The sequence below is a fragment of the Garra rufa genome, chromosome 5 (genome assembly GCF_049309525.1).
Source record: "Garra rufa chromosome 5, GarRuf1.0, whole genome shotgun sequence".
Lineage (NCBI taxonomy): Eukaryota > Metazoa > Chordata > Actinopteri > Cypriniformes > Cyprinidae > Garra > Garra rufa.
In genome coordinates, this window is record NC_133365.1 from 54,193,204 (window position 1) to 54,216,788 (window position 23,585).

The 23,585-nt window shown below is 33.9% G+C and overlaps 1 protein-coding gene across 1 annotated transcript in view; it reads left to right on the forward strand.

Moving 5' to 3' along the window:
• Positions 1-18,284, forward strand: part of LOC141334922 (phosphatidylinositol-3,5-bisphosphate 3-phosphatase MTMR4-like) — a 70,070-nt gene extending 51,786 nt beyond the window's left edge. The window contains exons 11-20 of the mRNA XM_073840148.1: positions 3,625-3,753; positions 3,845-3,956; positions 5,490-5,685; positions 7,423-7,608; positions 8,838-9,008; positions 10,080-10,234; positions 10,736-11,909; positions 13,829-13,939; positions 14,025-14,113; positions 16,585-18,284. Of these exons, the coding sequence (XP_073696249.1) occupies positions 3,625-3,753; positions 3,845-3,956; positions 5,490-5,685; positions 7,423-7,608; positions 8,838-9,008; positions 10,080-10,234; positions 10,736-11,909; positions 13,829-13,939; positions 14,025-14,113; positions 16,585-16,762 (2,501 nt within the window). The 3' untranslated portion in view covers positions 16,763-18,284. The remainder of the gene's footprint in view (positions 1-3,624; positions 3,754-3,844; positions 3,957-5,489; positions 5,686-7,422; positions 7,609-8,837; positions 9,009-10,079; positions 10,235-10,735; positions 11,910-13,828; positions 13,940-14,024; positions 14,114-16,584) is intronic.
• The last annotated feature ends 5,301 nt before the right edge of the window (positions 18,285-23,585 follow it).

Genomic DNA, 23,585 nt, shown 5'->3' on the forward strand with positions numbered 1-23,585 from the left:
TGTTAGATAAAATTTTTGTTTAAAAATTCACTAAAATCATGCATTTTATACAATTTAGCAGTAATTTATAAAAGGTTTAATAAAAATTAAATTTATAGGGTCCTATTCTGCATTTTCTATTTTAATTTTACTGAATTCTGTTAATTTTTTCATTAAATTTCAATAGTCAAAAAGCATGTCTAATAGATTAAATTCATGAAACATTTTAATAATTTATCACAAGTTTTACAATAAGAGAATCCTATTATTTATTTATTTCTGTTTTAACTTTTCTGAATTTATTAAATACGAATTTATCAAAAACAGTGATAATTAAATCAATGCATAAAAACATTTACAATTTAATTAATCTCTGCGAAGCATAATGCTTTAAAGCAATCATGATTGTTTTCGTAAAACCACTGGAAGCCAAAACCACAACTAAAAATTTTATTTGTTTTAATAAATTAAATAAATTTAATAACTTTGTATTTAACTTGGCCTGCAACCACTCACAGCTGAGTTTTGGATGAATAAACCTCGCTCATCTTCTACAGATAAATGCAGTTAATTAAATTATTCAGAGCAGAGTGGTTCTGTTCTGGTGGTTCATTACTTAATGCAATCACTCTTATTAATTAAATGTGTTCCACTGTCTGGTTTTTGCTGAGTCGAAACTCATCTTTAACTCTTGGGCTCGGGTTTGGCTGGCATCTCTGTAAAGTCTTAATGGCTGTAAGTGAATTGGCCGTCATGGCAAGGAGTATCAATGCCAGAAGTTTCTCCGCATGCAGCCGTTATTGATTTTCCAGCGGGACAGACTGAAGAATTATAACTGCACTTGCGTCGCATTAAAGTGACTCTGTTGTGTCGCTTATCTCGTCTTCCGCCTCCTCTCTGGCACACTGATACTGATTTCTGCAGTATGCAGTAGGGCTGGTATTGTGAATATGTCACGATTCAGGACGCCGCAGAGCATCATAATATCATAATTAGATCACGATTGAAACTGCGCCAAACCAGCAATTTACTTCACTTTTATGTCTGACAGCCTGTGTATATAGTGTACTGACAGTGAATAGATCTTAAACATTTATTGCATGCTGTTTCATACCATTTTTCCTTATTAAATGTTTTTTTTTTGATCAAATGCTCAAATTTAAAGGAATAGTTCACCCAAAAAATTTACATTTGCTGAATGTTCTCGCCGAAAAAAGGATGTAGATGAGTTTATTTCTTCATCAGACTTGGAGAAATGGGCAAATCCAGTGTTATGGATGTGACGCATAAATGCTTAGAGAATGTATGTGTTACCAATATACTAAACCCTCTGTTTATATTTTAATAAACCCTTGTTGATGGTCTAAACTTCAGAAATATCTCAGTCTATGCAAGAGTTTTCTATGTTATAAAAGGGAATTAGTCATGCGTTATGGATGTGACAATAATAAACACCGTTTTTAAGAGACTACATACTTTGTAGGATTTCTATGAATTAAAATGCACTAACCAGATGCAATAACACCCAACAAATAGAGAAGCGATGGCTTTTTACAGAACATATAATTGTTACTGTATTTTATGAGGAATATATACTGTTATGGAAGTGACAAGCCTGAAAATAGCACTTACCAGACTATGGAAAATCATGCACTAAAAATTACAATTTTAATTCATAAAACTTATGCAGTTTAGCGATGTTCTCAAAAATTCCATTTTGTCTATTTTTATATCTTTCTGAATTCTGTTTTAATGTTTAAATATATATATATTAGTTTTTAAAAAAGTTTAATACTAAAACTGCATGTTTAGGGTCCTATTCTGTATTTTCTATTTTAATTTCCACTAAAATAGCACTTGCCAGGCTAAAAATCATGCACTAAAAAAATTAATAAAATAAATAAATAAATAAATCCTTGAAAAACTTTGAGACCTCATGGGTATTTGAACCACCAAATGTTGACCTCTGCGCTATCAGTATAGTAAAAACCTTTGGTAAAAACGTAACTTTTTATGTTAAGGTGGAAATTTGCATGGAATTACCCTAGTAGCATTCCATCACTTGCTCACCAAAGTATCCTTTACAGTGAATGGGTGCCGTCAGAATTAGAGTCCAAACAGCTGATAAAAACATCACAAAAATCCACACCACTCCAGTCTATTGGTTAATGTCTTAAGAAACAAAAAACTGTGTGTTTGTATAAAACAAATCTATCATTAAGATGTTTTTAACTAAAATACAACTCCATAATCCATAACAATGCTTCCACCAGTGAAAATCTGGTCTGAATCAGGAGAGAAATGTGCACAGATCAAGCACCGTTTACAAGCCAAAACAGTTTAAAACAGCTTTAAACAAATATGTGGATTGATTTTGATTATGGAAGCATCATTATTGTTTATGGAGTTGTATTATAGTTACAAACATCTTAATGCTGGATTTGTTTCTTACGAAACAAACAGCTTTTTTCTTCTTGAGATGTTAATTGATCGACTGGAGTGGTGTGGATTACTCGTGTAATATTGCGATGTTTTTATCAGCTGTTGGGATTTTTGACGGCACCCATTCACTGCAGAGGATCCATTGGTGAGCAAGTGATGGAATGCCCCCTTTTTGCCTCTTTATCTTGAATTTTGGTGGCATTTTTGCCACAACCCGCCATTAAAGAATTACTCCACTTTAAAATTAAAATTTCCTAATAATTTACTCACCCCCATGTCATGCAAGATGTTTATGTCTTTCTTTCTTCAGTCGCCAATTTTTTTTTTTTTTTTTGAGGAGTACATGGATTTTTCTCCATATAGTGGACTTCAATGGTGCTCAATAGATTGAAGGTTAAAAATGAAGTTTCAGTGCAGCTTCAAAGGGCTCTAAACGATCCCAGCCGAGGAATAAGGGTCGTATCTAGCAAAACGATCAGTTATTTTTTTTTAAATTACAATTTATATACTTTTTAACCTCAAATGCTCGTCTTGTCTAGCTCTGCAATGCGCATGCATACTCTGTGCACTCCAGTTCAGTTGTTAGGGGATGTGGAAAAACTCCTATTTCATTTTCTCCTCCAACTTCAACATCATCCTACATCGCTGCAGAAGTACCGACCCAGTGTTTACAAAGTAAACGTGCAAAGAAGGTCAAACGCATTTTACAAAAAAAGGTAAAACAGCGATGTAGGATGATTTTAAAGTTGGAGGAGAAAATGAGATGGGAGTTTTTCGACATACCCTAACTGTCTTGAACCGGAATACACAGAGTTCAAGCAGAGCTAGACAAGACAAGCGTTTGTGGTTAAAAAGTAAATAAATATTAATTTCTTTAAGAAAATGACGATCGTTTTGCTAGATAAGACCCTTATTCCTCGGCTGGAATCATTTAGAGGCCTTTGAAGCTGCATTTTTAACCTTCAATCCGTTGAGCACCATTTAAGTCCACTATATCTTTGAAAGTTTTCCTCAAAAAACTTAATTTCTTTGCGACTTAAGAAAGACATGAATATCTTGGATGACAAAGGAGTGAGTAAGTTATCAAGAAATTCTGAAAATGGAGTAACCCTTTAATTTCCACCCCTGCAGTGCAGTAAATGCTGTGTAGTCTGTAGTATGTCAGTATCTGTTCTAATCGAATCCTCTTTCTGTTTTCCTCAGACTCATCTCTGACGGGTTGTCCCGCTCCTGACGCCAACGCCGCGGCCCAAAAATTACTGATTCTGGATGCGCGTTCTTACACCGCCGCCGTGGCGAATCGTGCCAAAGGAGGAGGCTGCGAGTGTGAAGGTCAGTGTAGTCAATCTCTGGATGCTGTTGAACATTATTGTTTGTTTGTTGGCTAACGGCAGGTTTCTCTCTGGTTTATTTGTGTTTGTAGAGTACTATCCTAACTGTGAGGTGATGTTTATGGGCATGGCCAATATCCACTCCATCAGAAACAGCTTTCAGTCACTCAGAGCCGTTTGCAGTCAGATCCCGGATCCCGGCAAGTAAGTCGTTTTTAATGCGTTCAACATTTAAAATGATTCATAAATGCAACACTTGACCACAAAAATCAATCTTAAGTAGCACATTGTACAAAAATACATTGAATGGGCCAAATATCATTAGGAAATTAAATGAAGATCATGTTCCATGAGGATATTTTGTAAATTTCCTACTGAAAATATATTAAAACCTAATTTTAATTTGGTAAAATGCATTGCAACTTTGCAACTTTAAAGACATTTTTCTCAGTATTTAGATTTTTTTGCATCCTCAGATTCCAGATTTTTAAATGGTTGTATCTTGGCCAAATATTGTCCTGTCCTAACATTAATAGAAAGCTTATTTATTCAGCTTTCAGAAGATGTATAAATCTCAATTTCAAAAAATTGATCCTTATGACTGGTTTTGTGGTCCATGGTCACATATTATCTAAAAATTTATATATTCAAATATATATTTTATCTATATATTTACGTACGTATTTATATTTAAATATATTATAAAAATTATACAAAAATATTATTGTTGATTGTTGCTCTTGATATTAATGTTGATATTGGTATTTTGCCACCATAAAAATAAAATAATTATGATTATATAAATATTTAAAATAAAATATATATTTTTTTTATATAGATCCCTATTTCCAGTGGACTTTATCTAAAGCACAACTAGCAGAGTTTTTCAATTTTAGCTGAGAAAAGCCTCTGAGAGAAGATGATTCAAAGACATTACAATATAGTGGCAGATGAGTAAATCATTAAGTAAACATGACAAACTGGCTTTAGAAGTCAATATATTTTGCAATCACAGTGCACAAAACTGTTCACGGAAAGTAACTCTTTACTTAAAGCCTTTATGCATAATGCATCGTTTATTTATATAAAAAAATTGTAAACAAAGAGAAAATGCATTATAATTGCAGATTCCTCATTGTGCCTGAAATTGGCTGATTTGTCATGTTTTAATGCATTATACTTTCTGAAGGTGTAACATTTAATAGATATGTATTACAACTGTGGTTGTAATTATTATTGAGCTCATATGATGCATTATAAGGTGTAATGCAATGCATAAATAATGCATTTAAATACTTTTATAATGCATTGCATTTATATAAAGGTTTCAGGTAAATGTAAATTATCAGGACGTCAGGAATTACCTGAAACCTTTACATATGTAATGCATTATAAAAGTATTTGAAATTGGTTGTTTGTCATGTTTTAATCCATTTTACTTTTTAATAGATAGATAGATATGAATTACAACTATGGTTATAATTATCATTGAGCTCATACAATGCATTATTAGGTGCAATGCATAAATAATGCATTTAAATACTTCTATAATGCCTTGCATATATAAAGGTTTCAGATGAACTATTTCCAGATTTACCAGCAGACACACACTTGTATTCCACTTTGGGATCCATAAGAAACATCTAAAGTTATTTTCAGCTCTCACTCCGCATGCAGTGTGTCTATCATGTTGCGTTCAGACGTTTGTAACCTGAATCATGCATCTGCTCTGTTCAGCTGGCTCTCGGCTCTGGAAAGCACCCGTTGGCTGCAGCATCTGTCCGTCATGCTGAAAGCCGCCACTCTGGTCTGTTCTGCGGTGGAGCGAGAGGGACGTCCGGTGCTGGTGCACTGCTCAGACGGATGGGACCGGACGCCGCAGATCGTGGCCCTCGCAAAGATCCTGCTGGATCCCTTTTACAGAACCATAGAGGTATGAAGAAGACTTCCAAAATCAAACTTTCCTGATAATTTACTCACCCCCATGTCATCCCAGATGTTTGTGTCTTCACGAGAAGTTCACTTTCAGGACAAACATTTACATATAATGTACTTAACCCTTGTCGTCCAAAGTGTTCATGTCTCTCTTCAGTCGTAAAGAAATTATGTTTTTTGAGGAAAACATTTCAGAATTTCTCCATATAGTGGACTTCTACGGTGCCCCGAGTTTGAACTTCCAAAATGTAGTTTAAATGCAGCTTCAAAGAGCTCTAAATGATCCCAGCTGAGGGAGAAGGGTCTTATCTAGCGAAACATTCGGTTATTTTATAAAAAAAAATTAGTTTATATACTTTTTAACCTCAAATGATTATTTTGTCTTTTTCTGCGATGTGCATGAGTGAAATAAGGGATGTGCATCTCTGGTTCAAAATAGTTAAAATAAAAAATCGAATAAATGTAAAAAAAAAAATTTTAAATTTGAAAAACACCCTTTTCAAAAATGATGTAGGGCGATTTTGAAGGAGAAATGAGAGACCCTAACTGTCAGGCAGAGCAAGATAAGATGAGTGTTTGGGGTTAAAAAGTATATAATTTTTTTTATTTATTTTTTTAGAGTAACTGATTGTTTCACTAGATAATACCCATCTTCATCAGCTGGGATCATCTAGAGCCCTTTGAAGCTGCATTCAAACTGCATTTTAACCTTCAATCTGTTGAGCACCATTGAAGTCCACTATATGTATAAAAATTCTGAAATGTTTTCCTCAAAAAACTTAATTTCTTTAGGACTGAAGAAAGAAAGACATGAACATCTTGGATGACATGGCGGTGATTACATTCTCTGTAAATTTTTGTTCTGGAAGTGAACTACTACTTAGAGTTTTCTGAGGAAAATATTCCAGGATTTTCTCCATATAGTGGACTTCAATGGTGCTCAACAGATTGAAGTTTAAAAATGCAGCTTCAAAGGGCTCTAAATGATTCCAGCCGAGGAATTATGGCCTTATCTAGTGAAACGATCGGTTATTTTCTAGCAAAAATGACCATTTATATACTTTTTAACCTCAAATGCGAACTATAAAGTTAGGGTATGTCGTAAAACTCCCATCTTATTTTTATCCTCCAACTTTAAAATAACCCTACATCGCTGCATAAGTACCAACGCGGTGTTCACAAAGTGAATGTGCAAGGAGAGTCAAACACCCTTTACAAAAAAAGGTAAACGGCAATGTAGGACGATTTTGAAGTTGGAGGAGAAAATGAGATGGGAGTTTTACGACATTCCCTAACTACTGAACCGGAGTGCACAGAGTATGCTTTCGCAGAGCTAGACAAGATGAGCATTTGTGGTTAAGTCTATAAATTTTTTTTTTTTTTTTTTTTTTTAGAAAATAACCAATAATTTCAGTAGATAAGAACCTTATTCCTTAGCTGGGATGGTTTAAAGCCCTTTGAAACTCCATTTTTAACCTTAAGTCATCTGAGCACCATTGAAGTCCGCTATATGAAGAAAAATCCTGGAATGTTTTCCACAGAAAATGTAACTTCTGTGCGACTGAAGAAAGAAAGATCTTGGATGACAAGGGGGTGAGTAAATGATCAGGACATTTTTATTCTGAAAGTGGAGTAAATTTTAAATTTGGCTTTAGAAACGTTAAATGAATCCCTTGTGTTTGTCTGTCAGACCACTTGTTAATTTTCATTGGTGATGTCCTTGTGTCTCTGGCAGGGTTTTCAGGTGCTGGTGGAGACGGAGTGGCTGGATTACGGTCATAAGTTTGCAGATCGCTGTGGTCATCAGGAGAACAGTGAGGATGTGAGTGAACAGTGTCCTGTGTTTCTGCAGTGGCTGGACTGTATTCATCAGCTCCTCAAGCAGTTCCCCTGCCTCTTCGAGTTCAACGAGGCCTTTCTGGTACGGAGCCTTTGCTTTCATTTATTTAAAAATAATGTGTATGTTTTGTTTTTTTATGCATTGAATATTTTTTGCTATTGTTGCAGCAAAACTATTTCTTTTTAAAATGTGTTTTAGGGGTTTTAGTGAAAGAAGAAACTGACATGTTGACTAGCTAATTACTTTTGTTTCAGTTGTTGACCTTAAATATTTATTTTACATTTGGATAATGACCAAAACTTGTTTAGTAAACAAAAAAGCCTAAGAATGAGTTATAATGAAGTTATACTTTCTTTTTTTCTTGGATAAAATAATTTTTCAGTGTTTTTTAGCAAATTATTTTTAGGTATCAGTATTTGTATTAAATAAAACTAAGTCTGCTTTACTTGCCCTACAGACATTTTCAAATTTTATTTTTAGCGAAATATTTTTAGGTGTCAATATTTTCATTAAACAGAAAAGCACTTTTAATAAAGAATTACATTTTTTTTATAACCAATGAAATAATGTATCGCTTTATAAAGATAAGTTTGCTTTACTTGTCCTGGAGACATTTTCAAATACATGTATTAAAAAAATGTATAAAATATATTTAAGTGTCAGTATTTTTATTAAACAAAAGCTTTTTTTATTAAGCATTAAATAATTTTTTTGTAAATCTAGTTTGCTATTCTGCAAGTTATTTATTTTGCTTATTTAAACAAAAAGCAAAGTAGTTTTTATAAACCATTTAATCATCTTTTATAATAGAATATTAAATTAGTGTTTTAATTTGTATAAAACATTACGTTTGTTTTACTTTCCCTGGCAGTATTTTTAATGGTTTTTTTCCTAAAAAAAATATTTTTAAGTGTCCATATTTTTATCAAACAAAAAAAACAAGGTTTTTATTAAATCATTTTAATTCATGATTACTTTATTAATAGTGACCGCTTTTGCTTTTTTTTAAATGTTTTTATAATAACTGAAATGTTTATTGGCTAATTTAGTTTCAGTTGTTAACCTTAATATGTCTGTTTTCAATTGCGATGACAAACCTTAAGCAAGCCTGATAGTTCATTTAAACAAATAAACATAATCGTTAGCGTTATACTTACTTTTTTGATCTATACTATTGATATATACTAATTGAACTAAATCTGCAGCCTGGTTCACTTGATTATACAGGATGGTTAAATCCTTAGTTTATATATCGTCCAGTTTACACTGATTAATTTACCTGATTAACTGTTTTTCTGTTGTTCTTGCAGGTGAAGCTGGTCCAGCACACATACTCCTGTCTGTATGGCACCTTCCTGTGCAATAACGCGAAAGAGCGTGAGGCGCGTAACGTCTATAAACGCACCTGCTCCGTCTGGTCTCTCCTGCGCAACGGCAACAAGAACTTCCAGAACTTCCTCTACATCCCCTGCCATGATATGGTCAGCACTCCTGCAAACACAAACACATTCAGTTACTATAAAAACAGGGTTTACACAACTTGATCGTCTCAAAGAGGTTTTATGCTGCACTCACATCCTTATAATTAAGAGCTTCCAACCACAGACTCTAAAAAAGAAATCTTAGCCAGTTGAACAAAAACTGATATTTACTAGAGAAATTTCCATAACTTTTAAAGTTCATTTCTGTGTTTTCCAGATTTGAAATCATCATTTTATAAATCACAGATATTTTAAGGTTTTCTGTGACTGTGAGAACCCCTTTTATGGGGAGACACTAAAGGCAAAAACCCAGTTTTTTCATGCACTTGTCAAGTTTGAGATTTTGGGCGTTTTGGTGTTTCATAAAGTGTTTTTTCAGACTAGTGGAAAGAAAGCACCCAAAAGAGTTTCTTTTATAGCACTTTATTATGCATTGTAATTATACTAGATTTTAATTACAATGCATATTTTTAAAGGCTGTTTTCTCAAAATGAGTTTTTTCTTCTACACTGAGCCATAAATCCCCACTTCAGTAGCACTTACACACACCAAACTTGACATTATTACTGTGCATATCCTTAAGGTTTTTAATAGAAGGATTTGTTCATATATAATTTGCTTGGTTTTATACATATTATCCCCCCAAAATATAAAAAAAATACATTGTTTTCCGTCTCTTCTTTTTTTCTGAATTATGGAGTGACAAAATCCCCTCTGTGAAAACATTGGACTCTAATATGTCAAAAAAAATTACAAGAATTTTGAAACTGACTTTATTCAGTGTTTAGATTTTTGTACTAGAAATGTATGCAAATTAGCGCATATTTCATTGTATAATGCCTCATTTGCATATTTAAACCTAACATTTTAGAAAAATGTTTGCAATTATCAATGTAATCAATCAACTGGGTAAGTAAGGTGATAACTATTCACTATTCACATGCAGTGTCTCACCTTAAAAGAAAGTCACACTGGTTTTTTTCTCATTTCTTGTTTTATTTTTGTAATATCTCTCATTTAATGCAGCATTATTTCTGCAGATGTTGACTTGTTGTTTGGTGATGTTTGCAGGTTTTACAGCCGGTCTGTCACACGCGGGCTCTGCAGTTGTGGACGGCCGTGTATCTGCCGACATCCTCGCCGTGCACCGCGGCTGAAGATGCAATGGAGATCTACCTGAGCCCTTCAGCAGGAGGAGAGGAGTTCAGCTCACGCTCCCTTGACAGGTGACGCTCACAGATATCATTTAATTGCTTTAAATGCTGCATAATTATATTTAGTCTCACATTGCTTCGCTAAACAAGTAAACAAAATATATAATTATAATATATATTTTTTAAACAAAAAATATTACTTTAAATACTTACAATTACAAATATTGTGCTGAGGAAAAATGTATGAAAATATAAGGGTAAGTTCTCTCGTTTTGTAATATTTAAAGATTTATAAAAATATATATATATATTTTTTGTTTATTAAAATACTGAGTTAAATATTTGTCTTTAAAAACTAAAGCAGTTTTTTTTTTTATTATTTCACATTTTGAAATTATATTTAATGCTTTATAAAAAAAAAAAAAATGTGTTGCTTTTGGTATTATAAAAATACTGACCCTAAAAATAATTAGCTAAAAAATGTTTTGTGTTCAACTTCTGCCCTCTTGTGGTGAACTGAAGCACATTGTGACACAAACACTGACACATAGCTTCTGTTTCAATGTCTCTCAGGCTCCCCAAAACACGCTCGATGGAGAACTTGGTGTCAGCTTGTGAGAACGGCGTGACGCTCACCCGCACCTCGAGTGACCCCAACCTGAACAAGCACTGCCAAGAGGGACGTCCGGCCCTGGAATCCAGCCAACCCGTGGCCATCCAAATCGACGCTTCATCCGAGGACCCGCCTATCGTCGAATCGCTCGGTGCTGAGCTAAAATGCGAGGAAACGAGTACATCGGCAACTCATGAGGACGATTTAAGGGCGGAGCCTTGTTTGACAACCCAGCCTCTACCGTCTTTGCCCCACCCCTTAGCGTTAGATCAAGCCCCGCCCCTTCCAATTATAAACCAAGCCCCGCCTCCAATCCCAATTAGTTTACCACAGGAAGTCAGGACTGCAGACACCACCAATCCACCTCTTTGTAACGGCTTTGCACAAACAGTAGACTCTGAACCCGCTGCGCCAATGGAGGCGTCTGTGGAGACTCTAACGGAGCAAAGTGAGATCCCTCCTTCTAGGAAAGCCATTGTAGTTGAGTCCCAAGTCCCATTTGAAACACCGCGAAATGGCGAACTCGTTCCTGCCAGAGAACGTCCACCACCCGCCGACTATGCCAAAGCTGCACGCCGTTTGATTTCCCAAAGCCAGTTGACGGAGCTATCTCTACTAGGTTCCCAATGGGACAGCGTTCAAGGCCTCGTCCAATCGGCCTGCGGAGGCGCCATCCAACATGGCAGCTATCACGGGCGTCGACTGGCGAATAAACTCCTCCGCGGCCAAGGAGGAAGTGCTAACGGAGGCCCGTGTTGTCGTCGGGATCCTTTGCGTGCTCCTGGAAGTCCCATCCAGTCGGGTTGGTTCTCAGCGGTGAAGAATTCCAGCTACGCTGCTCTTTGTTCCTCAGCCGCTTCTTCGTTGGCAATGGGGCCGTCCTTCCGGCAGCTTCTACCGTCCCATTCTCCGCCCTCCTCCAACGGATCTCCGGCCGCGCCTGCTTACCTGGACGATGACGGGCTGCCGGTCGCAGTGGACGCCGTGCAGCAGCGGCTGCGGCAGATCGAAGCCAGTTACAAACAGGAAGTGGAGGTGCTGAGGCGGCAGGTTCGACAGCTTCAGCTTAAACTGGAGAGCAAACAGTTCTGCACGCCGCCTTCTGAGCCCGATGTTGACTACGAGGATGATATTGTGAGTTTGTGCTTTTTTGTGTGAACATTCAGTACATTTATTATGGTCACTGTGGATCCTTGAAAAAATACTGAATTTAGTTTTTTAACTACATTTAAGGACTTGGTTTTAAATATCTTAAAAGGTTTAACAGAACCATGATACTGACTACTGTCATTTTAAACTGCAGAAGGCTTAATAATTTAATAATCCCAAAGTTACACATATATAGTATGTTTACATATATAAATAATTGTAACATTTTTGCAAATAAATACACAAAATGTGTGTGTATAAATTGTAACATTTTTAACAACAAAAAACAAACAATATATATATGTGGTGTATATATTTACATTATTTTCAAAAACAAAAAATGTAATTCCAATAATAAGAAAAAATACATATTTTTAGAACTGTAAACTTTTTGAAAATAAACAAAGTGTGCGTGTGTGTATATGTATGTATGTGTGTGTATTTAAAAAAGCCAATTCAAATATAAGAAAAAATATTTTTTTATTAACTTTGCTTGACCTGCAATATTTTAATTGTTTTTTATTATTATTAACTGTCAGTTTTATTAAAAAATAAAAAAAACTTTAAAGCTTTACATGTTTTAATAAAACATGAAATATTTTATTTTTATAAAACATTTTCTGTGATTTTTTTTCCCCTCAGCACAATATTTTGAAGTGTCATTATTTTTAAGCAAAATGCAACATACTTTTTATAAGGCATTAAATATTTTGTATTTTAGTTGTATTTTTATTTAAAAATATATATTTTCAATGTTTCAAATGTTTCATAAACATTTTCAATGTTTTTTTAAGGTAAATATTTTTTAGCATCAGTATTTAAAAAAACAAACAAAAAAAACTAAGTAGTTTTTATAAAGCATGCAATAATTTATATAAAACATTACATGTTTTATTTTATAAACATCAATTATGTCATGTCTGTATAATACTTTCAGTATTTTTTTTATCAAAATATTCTTATAGTCAGTATTTTCATTAATCATAGAAAATGACCTTTGTAAAGAATTTAATCATTTTGTTAAACATTACATTTGCTTAACTTTCCCCCAAAAATGTTAATTTAATATTTTTTTTATACATATATATGAATAATTACATTTTTAAGAGAAGTACAAATATAATTAAAATGTATTTTTATTTAAAGATATTTAAAAATTTAATAGTAGGAATAAATTACACTTTTCAAATACAAAACATCTCTTTAAACTGCAGTAATATTTAACAATATTACTATTATATGTATTACATATATCAGAAATACTATCAAAAACAAAACTTGATCTTGAACTCATTCACTCATTCCAAACTTTTAAAACATTTCATTTTCGTAAATTAAGTGAATGATGTATTTTTTTAGATGACAGTGTGTAGTTCTGTATTAACTTAAGGTCTTTGGCCCGGTTTCACAGACAGGGTTTAGGTTAAGCCAGGATTAGGCCTTTGTTCAATTAGGACATTTATGTAGTTTTTAGAAATATTCCTTAGGTGAAAACATTACTGGTGTGCATCTTGAGACAAAACGAAAAATCGGACATATTTTAAGATCAGTCAGTGCAAGTTTCTTTCAGTTTAAACAGCCCAGACATGCATTTTAGTCTGGGACTAGGCTTAAGCCTTGTCTATGAAACTGGGGGTTAATGTCTTAAATTTATGTAAAAAAAAAAAAAAAAAATTCTTATTTACTTTTGCTTTCAAAATCAATTTTTACATGGCTGATGGAGTCAGCTTCATGGCTCAATGGCAATACAAAAGTGAGATTTGTGCATTTAGTCAAGTTTTAAAACACAAAGTTAAAAGCCTTGTTTGATTGACAGCTGTGATATGATCACATCCATCTTAATACTAGTTCTAAAGGGCTCTGCAGTCATTGTGACTCCACTGACGTCTGCTCTCTTCCTCCAGACGTGTCTGCGTGAGTCTGACGGCAGCGATGAGGAGGACTCTCTGTCCAATCACAGCGAGGATCGCCTCAGCGAGGGCAGCTGGGACCGTGTGGAGAGGAAGGACACAGAGGTCAGTCATATCACTCTCTACTGATGCTGCACAGCACAGATGATGATCATCAGACAGTTGAACAAGCTTGTTTTTGGATGCGCAGGTCACCAGATGGGTGCCGGATCACATGGCTTCTCACTGCTTCAACTGCGACTGCGAGTTCTGGATTGCCAAGCGACGCCATCACTGCAGGTGCGGCCCATTTCCTGTCAGCAGTGTAGAAATATGAGCACAGCACTTTTCACACTTGATGACTTTCTTTTTTTTTTTTTGAGGGATTCCCACTTTTTTCCTCTCTGAGATTTCCAGGTTCTCTCAGAGATTTTAAATAGTATGAAATATTTAGTTAATAAACTCTGAAAACTGAATTTCACAACAGTTGATTTATTACAAATAATTAAGATACCCAATGTTTTTTTTTTTGTTTGTTTTTTAAAGATCAAAATGTCTGTTTATGATGATTGTGCATAGTTTTTTTTTTTATTATATGGTTGTTAGTGGCAATTCAGGCTTGATTTCAACAATCAACAGTTAGAAATCCCTGTAATATGATTGATTTTAAACATTGTTGATTAATTGCATTTGTTTTCTTCTATGATTAAATATTGGATTTGTAAGTTAATGTGATTGGTTGACTGATTTTATAGAATATTTGTTGTTAATTTTAATATTATATAAGTGCTATTTTAGAATTACTAATACTACAAATTAGCTTTTATTTTTTTTATTTTAACTTTTAATTTTAACTTAGATTGTAATTATTATTATTTTTTAATATTTGTATTATATTTAATTTAAAATGGAAAATATTGCGTGGGCAATTTATTTAACCGAGATGAAATAAGTTCAAGGTTTTTTTTATCTAATACTTGTATATTTTTTAGGAAGTATGTATATTTTATCTTTTTTAAAATGTATTTCTATTTACCTTTAGTTTATTTTCAGTAATAGTAATTTTAGGATTTGACTAAAACTGGTAAATATTGTGTGGGCAACTAATTTAAGATAAAATGAGATAAAATAAGTTCAAGTTTATCTAATACTTAATTTTTATTTTCATAAGTATGAATATTTCAGCTTTTTTTAAATGTGTTTCTTTTTACTTTTAGTTTATTTTCAGTAATAGTAGTTTCAGGACTAAAAAAACTTAAAATGGGAAATATTGCCTTGGCAACTTAAATAATTAAAATAAAATAAGTTCTTAAACTTCAATGTTTTTATATTATTTACCTTTAGTTTATTTTCAGTTATAGTAACTTTAGCAAAAAAAAAAAACTAAAAATGGGAAATATTATGTGGGCACTTTATTTATGAGAGATCAAATAAGTTCAGGTTTTTTATCTAATACTTATATTTTATTTTTGTAAGTATGCATATATCAGCTTTATTTATTAGATATTTCTATTTACCTTTAATTTGAATTCAGTAATAGTCATTTTAGGATTTAAAAAAAGGAAAGTTGCGTGGGCAACTTATTTAAATGAAATATAATAAGTTTAAGAAACAACTAATTTTGTACTTAATGCACTTTAATTGTGCTGAAATCCAACTAAAGATATACTTAAGTAAATTTGATTGCGCCAAAGTTGAACAACTTTAGGTACACTTTAAATATTTTGCATTTAAATATAATAGTTAAAGACCATGCAATCCTCACCAAAAGTGACATTAAAACATATTTTAGTCTTAATATTAAGAAATGTACATTGTGCACAAGTCGTAGATTAATTACAGTTTTGGTAACACTTTACAAGAAGGTTCATTAGTTAACATGAATTAATAATGAACTGCACTTATACAGCATTTATTAATCTACTAATACATTATTAAAATCTTGTTATAAAACGGTTAGTTCCATTCCTCAATTCTGATTGGTCAGCAGCTGTGTCGTATTCATGATACGGCACTGCTATGACCGCTTCACTCAACGGTTTTGTGTATCATTGAACCCCCTTAGCAACCACCCTTAGCAACGTAAACACAGCTGCTGCAGTTAGGGACTACTTTTTACAGCGGAAGGCAGTTAATGATTTTACTTTATGAAAATGTACAACTTAATATATATAAATTAATATATATTTTTGATTTTAATATTTTTATTGTGTGGTAACCGTTTTATAAAAGCAATAAGGTACTTGAGGCCGTGCTGTATCGTGAATAAATCACGGCTGAAGGGGTTGCAGGCACTCCGCTTCGCGTCATGCCTAACAACGCCCTTCAGCCGTGATTTATTCATGATACAGCACGGCCTCTCGTACCTTATTGCTTAATTAACATTAGTCAATGCAGTGTGAACTAACATGAACATACAATGAGCAACTGTATTTCCGTTAACTAACGTTAATAAAGATTAGTAAATCCAGTAACAAATGTATTGCTCATGGTTAGATCATGTTGGTTTGTACATTAACTAATGTTTAACTAATGAACCTTATTGTAAAGTGTTACCACAATTTTTATATCGGTAAGTCTCGAGCGATATGCCAGTAAATATGGTAATAGATTTGAACTATACTTAGTGCACGATAAATGCATTTTAAATCTCTTACTTTTTTACTAGAGTAGTTTGTTGGTTTACTGTAGTGAAATATTGAATGCAGTGTTTATAGTTGAGTATGTGATGAATCATATAGTGATGATATTCCCGTCCTGCTTTCTCGTAGGAACTGCGGTAACGTGTTTTGTAAGGACTGCTGCCACCTGAAGCTGCCCATTCCAGACCAGCAGCTGTACGACCCGGTTCTGGTGTGCAACACCTGCTACGACCTGCTCCTGGAGTCGCGCACGCGAGAACTGCGCTCGCAGCAGCTGAAGAAAGCCATCGCCACCGCGTCCAGCTGAGACGGCCAATCGCAGAGCGACGCACACGCAGGCGTCCAATCAGACGCCCGTCATTTAGAGCAAGAGCCGCTCTCTGCCTCCTTCCCCCCGCCAACCACGAGACGAGGCCGATTAAGAGTCCGCTCCGATCGGCCCTGGGACCGATCGACACGAGGAACGGGATTGGATCAAATCCAAAAACACGAGGGCGGTTTGCGACGGAGGGGCGTTTTTATCACTGCGAGTGAACTCCGAGCTTCTCTGGTTGGGGACACTAACTTAACCCAGGATTCTTGGGTTGGAAAACCCAAAGAGAAGCGTTTCTTCATCTGGAAACCACCACACGGCCCCTGTGCATCACTCACATCCTTCCCTTAAAACTCGGCGACTCCGAAGCCCCAGAGGCTCACTATTTAAAAAAACAAATAAAACAAGCTGCTACAGTATTTAAAAAATGAGATAATTCTAACTTTTGTATCATTATTTTGTGCACTACGGAGGGCGTTTGAGACCAAAACGGAGCTGTTTGTCTGCTGATATGAAGCTTGAATGTACAATTGTTTGGTTTCTTTTTGTTTTCCGTCAACTGGAGGGATTGGCAGATGCGGTTGCTGAATAAAAGCTGCCAGTTTGCATTGATTTGACTGCGATTTTTGTGCACAGAACGCTACCTACTTTGTTTCTCAGCCAATCCCGTCGAAACCGAAGCGCGCTTTAGCTCAACTGTGAAATGGTTTTCACTCCGTTTGATGTGAAATACACGACTTTAAATGCCAAAATCCCACTCGAATTTTTTACATATCCTACATATCAATAATATATAAACAGAATCACTCCTAAATTCACGTTTGATCTGGCCGGTTGTCCGTTTGTGGCAGGAAAAGCAAGAATTAAAAACAGAGCAAGCTGAACATTTCTGCTGTATGTTGTTGTGTGCGTTACGGTAAAACTATAGCCATGTTGCACTGCTCCCGTCTACTTTAGCCAGAATGCTAGTGTACTAGTTTCTTCATCTGAACAAACCAATGACGATAAGATTTCAGTTGAAACGCGTGGATCATTGGAAACTGGTGGCGATTTAAAAGACTTTTGTATTGAAGAGGGTTTCACCGTTTCATCTTCTCAACGCATTACATGTTCAAAACAAGTGCTATGATTTCTCTTTCACATCATCTGCGTCTTCGGGCCCTACGTTGATTGTGTATTGTTATTGGTGAACCTCTCAACAGTGCCATGTGTTTTATTTTCTCACCGATTTGTAACTTTAACATGTTTGACGGTACAATAGCTAGAGGCTTAATAAGAATGGATGAGGTTAAAAACACTGAGAAGCGTTTGATTTTTTTTTTTCTTCTCCATGGTGGTGATGAAGGACACATTTTGAGTTTAAAGCATTAAAAAGGAACCCAGAAATGTGATGTATAGCTATTTGGTCTGTAATAGTGGCTAAAATTTGTCACTTAGTGAATAATTGTTGTAAAGAAATGCACTGTACAAGTTCAATCCCATGGGTTAAATAAAAATAAAATACATCTTTATCAGCCATCTGCGTCCTGTGTTGATCATTCATCTTTTCCTTTTTACAGTATACATTTGTTTAAAGTCATGCATGGAGCTTTAATACTGTGATTAGCATTTATTTTTGTCCATTTGCATTTAAAAAAATGTAAATTAACATTTATCTATTTTTTTTTTCCATCTAAAGACTGGTAACACTTCACAATAAGGTTTCATTAGTTAGCATGAATAAAATAATTTTTGACATTTAGTAATGTATTACAATCAAAGGCTGTTTGTTAACATTAATTAAAACACTGAACTAACATGACCTAACAAAGGATAATGTATTGTATTGTTCATTCATGTTAATACATGAACAAATGACACCTTATTGTAAAGTGTTACTGAAAAAAAATCTATCATTAGGATTAAAGTGATGTTATTATAGGTAGCAAAAACAAACCATTTTGTTACCTAAAATTAATTATCACTGAAAAAAAAAAATAGTTGCCAAGGAAGCTATTCTTATTTAGTTTAACCAAAGCCTTTATAAAAAATAATTTGCATTTAGAAAAAACAAAAATACTAAAAAAAAAAATCGGCTAATTGCCAAGGAAGCTTTCTCATTTTCATTTAGTTTAACTTGATGTACTAAAGTAACTATCACGTTTATGTGTATAGATAGACTATATTATATATAGATATTTAAGAAAAAAACTATATTTAAAAAAATTAAAACTTCTAATTCAAAATAGTAAAACATTTCGTTTAACTTGATGCACTAAAATAAAGTAAAACTGAAATTAAAAACTATAGATAGCAACAACAACAAAAAAACTCCTAAAATTAAAAAGCATAAAAACTAATTCAAAATTCTAAATGACTGAAATAAAACTATAAATGAAAAAAAAAGACTTCAAAACTACAGTAGTGTCACTATTATGCTTCATGCATATTTACTTGCTATGTAAGTCTAAGGCATTAAAGTGCACTTTATTTTGAAAACACAGCAATGAAATCAAATGTATCCATTTGAAGCGGTGAATTTGCTTTTATTTTGCAAATCAAATCAGACAAACATTTTACAAAACGTAAAAAAACTCCAAACATGTTGCTAAGTATAATCTGTAGATAAACATACTGTGACTGAAGTGTGTTAAAGTGACCTAGAACATTGTTTGATGCAAACAAATCGTGCGAGTTCATGTGCTCACTGCCTTCTATACAAAACCTTATGATTCTTTGTAGCACCTTTCAGTAAAAACACTATTAGTGCATTAAAGCTATAAGATGTATTAACATAGATTCAAACAGTCAAGAGATTCTAAAATATTTTTCATATTTACATTGAGTCTGATCTGTTAGGAATTAACCAAGCTTAAAGGAGGAGTTCACTTCCAGAACAAAAATTTAATTTTCAGTTCAAGACAGTTAGGGTATGTTGAAAAACTCCCATCTCATTTTTTCCCTCAACTTCAAAATTGTCCTACATCGCGGTTTTACCTTTTTTGTTAAAGGTGTTTAATCTTCTTCGCATGTTCACTTCGTAAACACTGGGTCAGTACATCTGCAGAGATATACAGTCGTGGCAAAGGTTTTGAGAATGACACAAATATTAGTTTTCACAAAGTTTGCTGCTAAACTGCTTTTAGATCTTTGTTTCAGTTGTTTCTGTGATGTACTGAAATATAATTACAAGCACTTCATACGTTTCAAAGGCTTTTATCGACAATTACATGACATTTATGCAAAGAGTCAGTATTTGCAGTGTTGGCCCTTCTTTTTCAGGACCTCTGCAATTCGACTGGGCATGCTCTCAATCAACTTCTGGGCCAAATCCTGACTGATACAGCAACCCATTCTTTCATAATCACTTCTTGGAGTTTGTCAGAATTAGTGGGTTTTTGTTTGTCCACCCGCCTCTTGAGGATTGACCACAAGTTCTCAATGGGATTAAGATCTGGGGAGTTTCCAGGCCATGGACCCAAAATTTCAACCTTTTGGTCCCCGAGCCACTTAGTTATCATTTTTGCCTTATGGCACGGTGCTCCATCGTGCTGGAAAATGCATTGTTCTTCACCAAACTGTTGTTGGATTGTTGGAAGAAGTTGCTGTTGGAGGGTGTTTTGGTACCATTCTTTATTCATGGCTGTGTTTTTGGGCAAAATTGTGAGTGAGCCCACTCCTTTGGGATTGCTTTACTGCCATCTTCCAAAAGTCTTGGCCTCACTGTGTGTTCAGATGCGCTCACACCTGCCTGCTGCCATTCCTGAGCAAGCTCTGCACTGGTGGCACTCCGATCCCGCAGCTCAATCCTCTTTAGGAGACCATCCTGGCGCTTGCTGGACTTTCTTGGACGCCCTGAAGCCTTCTTAACAATGCAGTGGAAAGTCTTTTTTGGGATTAAGTTAATTTTCATGGCAAAGAAGGACTATGCAATTCATCTGATCACTCTTCATAACATTCTGGAGCATATGCAAATTGCTATTATAAAAACTTAAGCAGCAACTTTTCCAATTTCCAATTTCCAATATTTATGTAATTCTCAAAACTTTTGGCCACGACTGTACACTCTTAAAAATAAAAGTGCTACTTGATGCCATAGAAGAACTTTTTTTGTCTAAATGGTTCCATATAGAACCTTTAACATCTGTTTTACAAAAGGCTCCTTGTGGCAAAAGAAGGTTCTACAGATTATAAAAAGGTAAGAATGAGATGGTTCTTTGTGGAGCCAAAAATAGTTCTTCTATGGCATCACTTGAATAAACTTTTAAAGCACCTTCAATTTTAAAGAGTGTAGTACAATTTTGTAAAAGGATTTTTGAATTTGAGGGAGAAAATACGATGGGAGTTTTTCGACATACCCTGTCTTGAATCAGAAAAAAGTTCAAGCAGAACAAGATAAAACAAGCATTTGAGGTTAAAAAGAATATAATTGTAATAAAATAAAAAATATAACCTGTCGTTTTGCTAGATAAGACCCTTCTTCCTAGGCTGGGATCATTTGAATCTGCATTTTGGAAGTTCAGACTTGGGAGCACCATTAAAGTCCATTATATGGAGAGAAATCCTGAAATGTTTTCCTCAAAAAACAATTTCTTTGCAACTGAAGGAAAAAAGACATGAACATCTTAGATGACAAAAGGGTGAGTATATTATCTGTACATTTTTGTTCTGGAAATGAACTTCTTTAATGAAAGCTCAAATGTTTTTTAAAGTCACATCATAAAAAACAGCACATGCAACACATACAGAACATTTACATAAAGGACATAGCATATACAACACAAAAACATGCATAAAATATGAGGAAAATGTACATCTCTTTAAATTGAGACTGTAAATTTAGAGGAATAATTCTTAAGTTCTAACGGCAGTTAATTAGCACTGATTTCTTCATCTATAAAAACAAAGGAAAACCAGTGGCAGGCCAACTATTACACTCATTCAATAGAACAATAACACTTCAGCATATAATAGAAGCACTTTGTGGAGCTCATGCAAAGCTGATCCTTTTAACCTGCAGATCAAACATGATTTACACAGCTTAGAGAAAAAAATATTATAATACAAGTATTTTATTGCTAGCTTGTTATTTCTGCTTTGAAATCCTCTGGAACACTTGCCTCCTAAATGAGCTCGGCTTCTTCAGCTTCACATCCACGTCAGGTAATGATGAGAAGGGCAAACTAAAAACTGACTTTTAGTTTTACAGATATAACAGGGCACACATCAGTCCATACAGATTGTACAGGACACTTTGTAGTTAAAAACAAAAGAGCAAAGAAAGCCAACATTGCCAATAATAATAACCAATGCCAGTTCTGTACAAATAAGCACTTTTCAGTAAAAAAAAAAAAAAAAAAAAAAAAAGTAAACAATATTTGTGACCCTGGAACACAAAACCAATCACTAGGGTCATTTTTTTAAAAAAATGAGATGTATACATCACCTGAAATCATCTGAATAAAGCTTTCCATTGATGTATGGTTTGTTAGTTAAATCTTGGCCAGATATTATCCTGTACTATTGAAAATTTGAGGGTGCAAAAAAAAAAAAAAAAAAAAAAATCTAGATATTGAGAAAATCACCTTTAAAGTTGTTCAAATGATATTCTTAGCAATGCATCTTACTAATCAAAAAATAAGTTTTGATATATTTACGGTAGGAAATTTACTAAATATCTTCATGGAACATGATCTTTACTTAATATCAATGATTTTTGGCATAAAAGTAAAATCGATCATTTTGACCCATACAATGTATTGTTGACTATTTCTACAAATATACCCGTGCAACTTAAGACTGGCTTTGTGGTCAAGGGTCACATTTTATAAATATTATAGCCATGTGAGTCTGTAATAGTGCTAAATACAAATAAATAAATAAAGATAAAGTTACAAAGTAACTGACAGAGAAATGTCCCAGTCATGCTCCACTTGTATTTTCTTAATTCTGACAATAAATCAAACTCAAGGAAAGATACAATGTTAAGAATGACCTATTATCATCAAGCGTTATGATAAAAGACCAATATACAGTTGTTCAAGCATTATTATTAATAAGAAGCGCAGTAGTTAACCCTTGTGCACGCTTATGGACATTTTTGTCCGTTTTGTTTTTTATAAGTTATAAGTGTGCATGTGTTAATGCCAACTGCATACATTTTGGCTCAGGTGTTTATTTTTATTGAAATTGTAATATTTCACCCTCATTTCCATCAAAAAATCAATTTTACATTGTCCACACTGAAACCCAATTTTTTAACCCAGGGCCATTTGACTATAAAAATGATGCAATATTTGCTAATAGGCATTTATTAGATCGGCAAGGCTTCAAATTTTACATTTTTACCATTTTTTACTAGATTGTGCCATTTATTCAATTTTACACATACATTAAAAAAAAAAAAAAAAAAAAAAAAATCTAACACTACATAAAAATATAAATGCCTCAAAATGAATGTTGTTGTTCTTCACTGACTCACCCAAGAATCTAATAAGCAAAGAAAAAAATTCCGCTCAGCATTTAGTATATGGAAATCACTATTTTTCATTTCTTCATAAAAAACACCTGTGGCATTATGCAAACAAACCAGCATTTAAAGGGTTACAGTTCTGAAAATTAATGAATGTTTGGTATCTATGGATAGAACAGATGCTGGTTAAAAAATCGACATCAGTGAAAGTGGAAAAAAATATTAATAAATAAAATTTATGACAGATTTTGGACATGGACATAGTCTAAAACTTTTTCTTTCTGAACGCACAAGGGTAAACATTTGATATAGATCAAAAAAAGTTCAAAGTTGTCCTAAGACATGAACAGCTTTGGTTTTTGGTTT